The sequence below is a fragment of the Pithys albifrons genome, chromosome 17, assembly GCF_047495875.1.
Source record: "Pithys albifrons albifrons isolate INPA30051 chromosome 17, PitAlb_v1, whole genome shotgun sequence".
In the NCBI taxonomy this organism is placed as follows: Eukaryota; Metazoa; Chordata; class Aves; order Passeriformes; family Thamnophilidae; genus Pithys; species Pithys albifrons.
Genome location: NC_092474.1, coordinates 7,566,290 through 7,575,546, shown reverse-complemented (window position 1 = coordinate 7,575,546; position 9,257 = coordinate 7,566,290). Strand labels below are relative to the sequence as shown.

Here is a 9,257-nt window from a genome sequence, read left to right as displayed (position 1 = left end):
CCTCCCCTCCCCTTCCCCAGTCAATCCATGTCCATCTGCCCCTGCTCTCTCTGGTCACTTTGTGTCCATCTGCCCCTCCCTCACTGGTCACTCTGATCTGTCCCCCCCTCAGTGGTCATTCCATGTTCATCAGTCCCTCCCTCAGTGGTCACTCCGAGTCCCTCTGCCCCCCCTCAGTGGTCACTCCGTGTCCCTCTGCCGCCCCGTCAGTGGTCACTCCGTGTCCCTCTGCCCCCCCTCAGTGGTCACTCCGTGTCCCTCTACCCCCCAGCCCCATTCCCGCTGTCCAGGCCCCCCCAGGCTCCAGCGGTGCCCCACACGTGACGGTCACGCCAGGCACACAAATACTTCCCTGCTAACGTGTCTGGAAAACTTCTGCTGGAGTGAGAGTGGAGAGAGGGAGGGAGGGAGGGAGGACACCCGAGCCTTGGGGGACAAAGGTGCCCTGGCCCTGTGCCCTGTTCCCCGGGCTGAGTTTGTCACCAGCCCCCAAGTTTGTCCCTTTGAGCGGAGCAGGGACCCCCCTCCAGGCACCAGGGCCTCCCTCCCTCCCTCCCAAGTGCTGTTCCTCCCAGTAGAACATCACATAAACAACGTCACTTTTATTTAAAAACACAAACTGGGGAAGCAAAACAAGCCAACGAAATATACAGCAAGGCCACTGACAGTGTAAATATCACCAGTGATAGTGTTACCACAGAGCAAATGCCAAAGGAAGGTTCACAGGGATATTCTATAAAAACTGCTGTAATCTCCAAACAAAAAAGGCACTTCACTTCCATTAAAGGAACCAGAAAGGCAAAGATGGGTAGGAAACACAGGAGTGTGAAATCCAACACTTCATCCTGGAAGCCCCAAAAGTTATTGCCAACAGTAGCTGGAAACTTTAATTTGCTCTTAAGGTGGCAAAGCACAAAGTTTCCTCTAAGACCTTAAAATATCTGAAATAATTTACAACTATCAGCGCACCCCAACTGAGAGATCTTGATGAACAAACCTTTGCTGCTGCCAACAGTAGGTACCCCGAGGTTCATGGTCAGCACAGCTCACCAACACCCAGGTCATCTATATACCCAAGAATCAAAAAACTTTGATTTTCCTCTCTCAATGCCAACAAAAAAAAATCAAGAGCATGACCAGAACCTTGGCCACAGCCTGCCCTTGGCTGCGGGGAGGATTTATCCCAAAATCTCCACAGCATGGATACACCAAGTATCACTCTTGACAGTGTATTGTCTTTACAGCCCCAAGAGGCCATTTCTGTAATAAATCTGTAGCAAAAAGCTAAAACCAAAAGCAATCCTGCTTTTCCTCACAGGGAGTCAGCCCCAAACCGGAAATCTGGATTTGTCTGGGAGGAGTCAAAGTAGGAGGAGGCAGCAGGCTATGTACAAAAGTTGAGCAGCTTCACCTGTAAGAAAAGATATCCCTTCACCAGAGACTGAAAATACGTTCTCATTACAACAACAAACACAAATTAATACAGAACTCTGGTGTTTGGGCATTTTTCTGCTTCAAATTAAGCTAAGACCTGTTCCAACAGCAGAGTTGTCCACTGAAGACCCAAACATGCTCTTGAAAAATAAGCATTTTAAAATATATATAGAATGAAAATTTGGGCATTTGTTCATTGATCAACATCCCAAGAACAATTCTCAGGTCAGCAGAAGTCTGTCAGGAATCAGCCAACCCCTGACACAGGGGCTGCTCCCAATCCTGGCACCCAGCAGGGGCTCAGAGTGCCTTCCAGTCAATGGGCTTCTTCCCAGATTTCTTGAGGAATTCATTGGTCTTGGAGAAGTGCTGGCAGCCAAAGAACCCTCTGTTGACAGAGAGGGGCGAGGGATGAACCGTCTGCAGGACGTGGTGGCGCTTCTGCAAATGTGAGAGGAAATGGCCCCTTAGATTTGCATGGTTTGGGGATTTCCTGCCCCAGGCAGGTGGGATCTCCCCTCCACCCTCCTCCAACCCCAGGCAGGTGTGTTTTTCTCTCTACATCCCCTCCAACACCAACCCAAGACCCAAAGAACAGGCCTCAAGGGCTGAGACTTCTGTCCCACTGAGCAGACAGTGCAAGCAGCAATGCCCCAGCCATTTCCCAACAGCAAATTTTATACTGATTCATGAGCCTTTTCCTGGGAAAAGCAGCTCTGTCCTCAGCAGGACACTCTGCTGTCAACAGGAGGTTACACTTGCTCCACTTTTCTTACTCAATCCTGGCAAAGGCTAAGCTGGAGCAGAAGGGCCACTCAATTCAGAGTTCAGGCAGGGAACACTCCCAATCCTGTAGGGAAGTGCCCTCTAGTGTCCACCAGAGAGGGAAGAGAGGCCGAGGGAGGGCTGTACCCTGTCGATGGAGCTGCCCTTCCTCTGGGCATAGGCTCCCCACAGCATGAAGACCAGCCCGCGCAGGTTCTTGTTGAGCCAGGACACCACGGCGTCGGTGAACTGCTCCCAGCCGCGCTCCCGGTGCGACGTGGGCTGGTGGGCACGCACCGTGAGCACCGCGTTGAGCAGCAGCACCCCTGCAACACACACAGGGCAGGGCAGGGGAGATCCAGGGTTAGTGCAGCCCTGCAGGGCTCAGGGCCAGGCTGGACCAGCACAGAGCATGGGAAATCCAGCTGTTAATCCAGTGTTAGTCCTGCCCTGCAGGGGCTCGGGGCCAGGCTGGATGGAAAGCACCCCCAGCAAGGTGCTGACAGCAAACCCATGTTAGAATCATAGAATCACAGAATCAATTGGGTTGGAAAAGACCTCAGAGATCATCCAGTCCACCCCTTGGTCCAACTCCAGTCCCTTTACCAGATCATGGCACTCAGTGCCACATCCAATCAGTTTAAAAACCTCCAGGGATGGGGAATTCACCCCCTCTCTGGGCAGCCCATTCCAATGCCTGATTATTCTCTCTGGAAAGAATTTTTTTCTGCTCTCCAACTTCAATTTCCCCTGGCAGAGCTTGAGCCCGTGCCCCCTTGTCCTATTGCTGAGTGCCTGGGACAGTTAGTGCAGCCCTGCAGGGCTCAGGGCCAGGCTGGACTGGCACAGGGACACAGGAAATCCCAGGTTATTGCAGCCCTGCAGGGCTCAGGGCCAGGCTGGATGGAAAGCATCCCCATCAAGGTGCTCATGGCACTGAGCTCTGTGGTGGGCTCACATCCTGCAGGGAAGGGATAGATCCAGAGGGTCCTGGACAGACTGGAGTGGGAAGATGGGTCTGACACAGGTTGCCCAAGCCTTGGAGCAACCTGGGATACCAGGTGTCCCTGCCCATGGTCTTTAAAGTCCTTCCCACCCAAACCATTCCAGGATTCTATAATTCCAACTGCTTTTTCCTGTCTCCCTTCAGAAACAAATTCAATTTTCATTCTGATCCATTGAAATGATCCTTAATATCAGAGTCCAACCATTAACCCAGCACTGCCAAGTTCATCTCTAAACACATCCCAAAGTGCCACATCTACTACACATCTCCTAAACACCTCCAGGGATGGTGACTCAACCACTTCCCTGGGCAGCCTGTTGTAGTGCCTTGACAACCCTTTCAGGGAAGAAATTAGGTTTCCTAATATCCAATCTGAGAAGAGGCCAATCCCCACCTGGCTACAACCCCTTTCCAAGTGCTTGTACAGAACAATAAGGTCCCTCCTGAGCCTCCTTTTCTCCAGGCCCTGGTTTCTGTATAGTCAAGAATGACCTGCCAAGCAACAGGCACTCAGAACTGATTTTCTGCCCTACAAATGGCTTATTCCCAACCACAGGTGTGTTTTCCAGGTAGGATTTTTCCTGCCCCACAGTGATCAGACCCCTGAGTGTCTCTGAGCTCACCTTGCTTGGCCCAGCCTGTCAGATCCCCGTGGCCAGGATGAGTGAAACCCTCAATGTCTGTAGAGAGCTCTCTGTAAATATTTTCTAAACTGCAGAGAAAAAACACCAGAAGTTTTTTTTTAATATGAACAGTTAAAGACAAAAGCAAGCAGCATCACTTACTGCTCTTAGAAGGAATTGATTTTATTTTAAGATAATAGTCACTTGTAGAGGTGGGGCAGAAAGGATTCCTTGTGTGTGCCTGGCTGGAAGCTTAATGAGGTCTCAGCACAGCTGGAAATGCAAATTTACATCCAGAACATCACCAGATTATACAGAATTATCCATGTTTTGCTGTGATGTTTTTTCCAGGCAATGCACACTCAAATTTAAGCAGTTGCAAAACTCTTCACATCAATTTTCTGCCTCCCAGCCCTGAGCAGCACAGAACTGCAAATAATTTGTGATCAAAAAGGATTTTGCCAAGTGTCCTACCTGGGGGGAGGTGGCACAGGCTTCTGGACACTGAAACAGAGCCCATGAGCTTGGTTAGGGCCATGGTATGGATCTTGTCCCAAAATGACAACTTTTACCTGAAAGCAGACCTTGGTTAGCACTGAATTGGAATCAAAGAGTGGGAATGAGCTTTAGCCCAAAAGAGACATACAAAGGCCCCAAACAAACACAACCACCCCAGAAACTGAAGTTAAATCCCAGGTATCTCATTATTAACAAGTTAAAGAGCAGAGACCCCACCTAACACTAAGGATTAACATCGTCAGAGCTTTAAATACAATTAATATGATTTCAGTGCAGAAAACCAACATTTTCAGAGCCACAATAAAACACCCTGTTGAGGTATTTTCCAAATAGGTTTCATCCTATTTAACTTTATGCTACTCTTGCTGTGACATTTTTGACAGTTTATTGGGCATGACACTACCTTATTCTGTCTTATTGAATTTTAGTCATTCATTACAGATCAATTAAAAGAACAACTGATGTACAACATCCACAAGCTGTGACCTGGTAGGACTAAAAAAACAGTCAAAGTCCAGCTATGCTTTTAAAGGAAATTCTGTGGCCTGTGAGGGTAATAAAACAATAAAACCATGTTTTGGTATCAGAGATGAAAGGGAAGGCAGGATTTATGAGTTAGGTGAGACAAAGAAAAACATCTACATCCCGTGGGATGCAGTTTTAGGGATAAAACACCCAACTAACATGTCTGTGCACCCAACCTGTATTTCCACGGGTTTAAGTCCCCTGGAGCAGTTGAGAGCCCGCCACGGCCCTCCCTGCCCCTGCAGCCCCACTCACATCCCAGATGTCGCACATCTGTGTCCATGTGAAGACCTGCTCGGGGGGCGGGTACACCGTGTGGCGCTTCCTCTCCTCGGCCACGAACGCCATGAGCTGCGGGGAAAGGGGATCATCACGGGGGAAAGGGCTCAGCGGCGGGGAAAGGGGGCTCAGCAGCTGCCGAACTGACCTCCACGAAGTAGGGCTTGGAGAACTCCCCGGCTAGCTGCCGCCGCCAGCTGTCCCCGAAGCCCGGCGGGACGTTCCGCTGCGCCAGCAGCTGCCGCGCCGCCTCCTTGTTCTTGCGGATGCGCTCCTGCAGCTCCTCACTCAGCTCTCCCGACTCCTTGGCCTTCTTGGCGGAGCTGCCCTGGAAGCGGCGGGCGGGGGCGATGAGGGGCAGGTAGGACTGGAGGGGCAGGAGGGAGCGGGAGTGGAGCGGCCGCAGGAGGGGCAGGCGGGGCAGGAGAACGCGGGAGCGGAGCGGCCGCAAGAGGGGCAGGCAGGGCAGGAGAAAGCGAGAGTGGAGCGGCGGCATGAGGAGCAGGCGGGGCAGGAGGGACCGGGAGCGGAGCGACGGCATGAAGGGCAGGTGGGGCAGGAGGGACGGGGAGGGGAGCGGCGGCATGAGGGGCAGGCTGGGCAGGAGGGACCGGGAGGGGAGCGGCGGCATGAGGGGCAGGTGGGGCAGGAGGGACCGGGAGGGGAGCGGCGGCAGGAAGGGCAGGACGCCGGAAAGGAGCGGCCGCAGCCGCGGCACCAGCGCGGCCATGGCGGGACAGGCCCCGCCCCGCCCCACGCGGACCGTTCGCGGCAAAACACAAACGCGCCTCCATTGGCCGCCACACCGCGCACGCCCCGCCCACAGGCGCGAGCCGAGAACTCCCGCTCGCTATTGGCCAGCGGGAAAGCGACCGCTCCTTTCTATTGGTTCGCCGCGGCTGGCGGAGGGGGTTTCTACCTGGCAACCGTGACGACATGCGGCTCGCAGCGCCCATTGGGCGGCGGCGGAGCGTGGCCGCTTGATTGGCAGCTCAGTCAAGCACGCGGCCGCGCGGGAATCTGGACGTGCCGTTCGCATCCCAAAGCCCCTCAAAAAGGGGCCCCAGACTCCGAAAACAGACAGACACTGCCAGACATGAACACGCACACACAGAGGCCCCGCTCCCCCCGTCCCCGCCACTCGGCTCCCCCGCAGCCCCGCGGGCGGTACCTCGGCATCTCCGTCCGGCTCTGGGGAGCGGGAGCGCTTCTTGGCCGGCGCGGGGCTGAAGAAGGAGTGCAGCGTCCTCTGGCCGATCATGGCTGCGGCGGAGCGGGGCAGGGAATGGCGAATGATGAATGGCGAGCGATGGGTGATGAGTGAGGGGCGGCAGCGGCGGCTCCGGCGGGCGAGGGCGGGGCGAAGGTTTCGCGCCACAACGGCGCTGGGGGCGTGGTCAGACGTCAGGGGGCGGGACTACCGCGGCCGGGGGCGTGGTCATCGCGCCCCGGGGCGGGGCCATCGAGGCCCGCGGGCGCTCCGGGGCCGTCGCTCCCTCCGCTCTTCGCTCGGGATCGGTCCCTCTCCCGCAGGGATCGCTCCGGCTTCCGGGGCCGCCCATGGACGCGTTCGTGGTCAGAGCGCCCCGCGGGCGGGCCGGGCCCGGCGGGCAGGGACGGCGGCCGGAGGAGGCCGGGCCGGGCCGGGCCCCGCCGCGGCAGATCCGCGCCGAGGGGCTCCACTGCGACTATCGCATCCTCTTCGCAAAGGCCGAGGCCGACGAGATCTTCCAGCAGCTGGAGAAGGAGGTGCAGTATTTCGAAGGTGAGAAGGTCTGAGCACGAGCTGCCCGGGAAGGCTCTGCGGGCGCTTCCTTGGGATGCTCCCAGGGAGCCTGGACGGCGCTCTGGGATACCTGAGGATGTCCTGGATGAGCTCCAGTGGCCCCTCCCAACCCGAGCCATCCTGCCTGCAGCTCTGGGCCCTCGACCCTGCCCAGGGGGACAGTCTCCTGCCCAGCCCACCCAAGGTGAGTGCCAGAGCACTCCCAGGGCCTGGGCACAGCTGGCACAGCTGGAGAGGATTCTGCAGGCACCTGGTGTTGGCACAGTGTGGCCCTGAGAAGCCAAGAACAGGTGTGGTCCTGCAGGGTTGGATTTGCTCAGCTGGAGGCGTTTGTCAAGTGGTCTCAGTCATGTTTTAAGAGAACTGGGATAAGACTGGTGTGGTGACTGGAGTCTTCTGGAAGAGGCAGTGTGTGAAATATGCCCTGTCACGTTAATTCAACAGCAGAATGTGATGGGCATGTGGATCCTGCTCATTTCTCTTGTCTGGAGATTCCCAGAAGCTGCAGATCCAGGAGAATGTAGGACTGCAGAGTTAACAGAGACTTGGTTTTGATCCTCCTGTTTCCTTGTTTGAACAGATGACCAGACAAAATTGCACGTATTTGGCAGGTGGCACAACATCCCAAGGAAGCAGGTGACCTACGGAGACCCTGAGCTGTCCTACACGTACTCAGGGGTCACCTTCCACCCCAAGCCGTGGATCCCAGTCCTGAACCGCATCCGGGAGCGCCTCACCCTGGCCACGGGACACACCTTCAACTTCGTCCTCATCAACAGGTACAGCTGGTTCCCACCTCCATCAGCAGCCTGTGGTTCAGAGGGAACACCAGAGCTGGTGCAGCACTTGGCAGATGGCTGAGGAGCTGCACTGGTTGGGTGGGGGGCACCGATGAACGTGTCCCCACCAACACACAGTGTCTTGGGTTGAGCTGGCAAAAGGCCAACTGCCCAACACAGTTAGAGCCTCCCTTTCCGCCCACTGAGAAAAGGGAGAAAGGGAAAAAACTCTGGAAACTCAAACTAGATTTATGCCTAACCTAACTATATATATATTTATACATAAAAAATTAGGAGCAAACTACAATACAACACACACTTACACAAGTTAAATATAACAACAATTTTCTACCTCCCACTGAAAAACAGATTCCATCACTCTAGATCTGTAAGCACCCTAAAAGACACTCAGCAACAAACAGAAAGTATAACAACAAAATGTTTGTGCTTCCCTGAAACTAAAACAAAATGCACGTAGCAGCAGCAGGGCCCGGGTAGCAAGAGAGCAGCTGCACGTCCTGCCTCTACTTGGGCCCTGATAGAACTGAGAAACTCCTCCTACCTATCTCAGGTTTGCCTCATCTGGTAGGAAATTTTCTTTGGTTGCTTAAGTCAGGTGACACCTGTCTCTCCTAATCCACGTAGATTCTCTGAGCCTGCTAATTTGAGACCTGGCTAAAACTACCACACACAGGTACAAGGATGGGCTGGACCACATCGGGGAGCACCGAGATGACGAGCGGGAGCTGCTCCCGCGCAGCCCCATCGCGTCCGTGTCCTTCGGAGCCTGCCGGGATTTCATCCTGCGGCACAGGGACTGTCGCGGCAGCGGTGCCCGGCGGGCACGGCAGAGCCTCCGGCTGCCCCTGGCCCACGGCAGCCTCCTCATGATGCACCACCCCACCAACGTCTTCTGGTACCACAGCGTGCCCCCCAGGAGGAGGGTCATCACCCCCAGGGTCAACCTCACCTTCAGGAAGGTCATGGCTGGGGACAGAAGGGGAAATGCTCACCCAGCGGGGATTTCTGACTGCCAACAGCAGCTTTAGTTCTGCTGTACCTGTTGGATCCTCCTTCAAACACTCTGTGGCCTCCAAGGGCCTGGAGGAGCACACTGAGCTGAGAGGTGAGATGGTGGCCTTGGTAATTGCTAATAAAGGCTGTGACCACTGATCTCAATGCCAAGGTTTTCCCTCTGTGAAATGCTGCTGTAGCCCTGCTGATACATGTTTTTTGGTGATTAATACTCTTGTTTTGCTCAGGGGGAGGTTCGTTCTCAGCTGATCTTAATCTAACCAGTGCTCCAAAAGGATCAAAATACCCCATAGCCTCGAGGTACAGTTTATAAACACAGTAAAGCACAAGCTGTGATCATTTAAAGCTGATATTCTTCAACAGGCAACACTTCCCTGTATTCTCTGTCAATGAGCTTTACTTTTTGTTGGTTTTTTATTTAAATAAAGTACAAATGAGACTGACCTGGTGGAGTGCTGAGGTGTGAGCACAGTGTTTTAGTCACTATGACTCTTGTCTGCTTGAAT

General features: G+C 54.4%; 2 protein-coding genes across 4 annotated transcripts; one reads left to right on the top strand and one right to left on the bottom strand.

Moving 5' to 3' along the window:
• Window positions 1-582: 582 nt before the first annotated feature.
• UNG (uracil DNA glycosylase) lies at window positions 583-6,499 on the bottom strand. Of its 3 annotated transcripts, XM_071571984.1 has the most exons (7): window positions 6,323-6,499; window positions 5,300-5,479; window positions 5,128-5,223; window positions 4,303-4,400; window positions 3,829-3,917; window positions 2,347-2,525; window positions 583-1,875 (listed from the first exon to the last, which is right to left on the bottom strand). In XM_071571984.1, exons 1-7 carry the CDS (start codon window positions 6,410-6,412, stop codon window positions 1,735-1,737), a joined length of 873 nt encoding a protein of 290 aa, XP_071428085.1. In that variant the 5' UTR covers window positions 6,413-6,499; the 3' UTR covers window positions 583-1,734. The 3 variants fall into 3 exon arrangements, 2 of the variants coding, with proteins under 2 accessions (XP_071428085.1, XP_071428083.1); XM_071571982.1 differs by lacking the exon at window positions 6,323-6,499 and having other exon boundaries at window positions 5,300-6,014; XR_011699255.1 differs by lacking the exons at window positions 583-1,875; window positions 4,303-4,400; window positions 6,323-6,499 and having other exon boundaries at window positions 2,437-2,525; window positions 5,300-6,018.
• A 130-nt stretch (window positions 6,500-6,629) lies between these two features.
• On the top strand, window positions 6,630-9,194 carry ALKBH2 (alkB homolog 2, alpha-ketoglutarate dependent dioxygenase). Its single transcript, XM_071572063.1, has 3 exons — window positions 6,630-6,916; window positions 7,518-7,716; window positions 8,411-9,194. The coding sequence occupies exons 1-3, from the start codon at window positions 6,712-6,714 to the stop codon at window positions 8,763-8,765; spliced, it is 759 nt and encodes a 252-aa protein (XP_071428164.1). The 5' UTR covers window positions 6,630-6,711; the 3' UTR covers window positions 8,766-9,194.
• The last annotated feature ends 63 nt before the right edge of the window (window positions 9,195-9,257 follow it).

Bases quoted from the DNA above. Each gene is read 5' to 3' on its own strand.
- UNG (XM_071571982.1), bottom strand. From the start codon at position 5,881: ATGGCCGCGCTGGTGCCGCGGCTGCGGCCGCTCCTTTCCGGCGTCCTG. The intron at 3,918-4,302 runs GTAGGACACTTG...TTTTCTCTGCAG, and splicing joins CCTGTGCCACCTCCCCCCAG to TTTAGAAAATATTTACAGAG. The intron at 2,526-3,828 runs GTGAGCTCAGAG...TGTGTGTTGCAG, and splicing joins GACAGGCTGGGCCAAGCAAG to GGGTGCTGCTGCTCAACGCG.
- ALKBH2 (XM_071572063.1), top strand. From the start codon at position 6,712: ATGGACGCGTTCGTGGTCAGAGCGCCCCGCGGGCGGGCCGGGCCCGGC. The intron at 6,917-7,517 runs GTGAGAAGGTCT...TTGTTTGAACAG, and splicing joins GGAGGTGCAGTATTTCGAAG to ATGACCAGACAAAATTGCAC. The intron at 7,717-8,410 runs GTACAGCTGGTT...TACCACACACAG, and splicing joins AACTTCGTCCTCATCAACAG to GTACAAGGATGGGCTGGACC.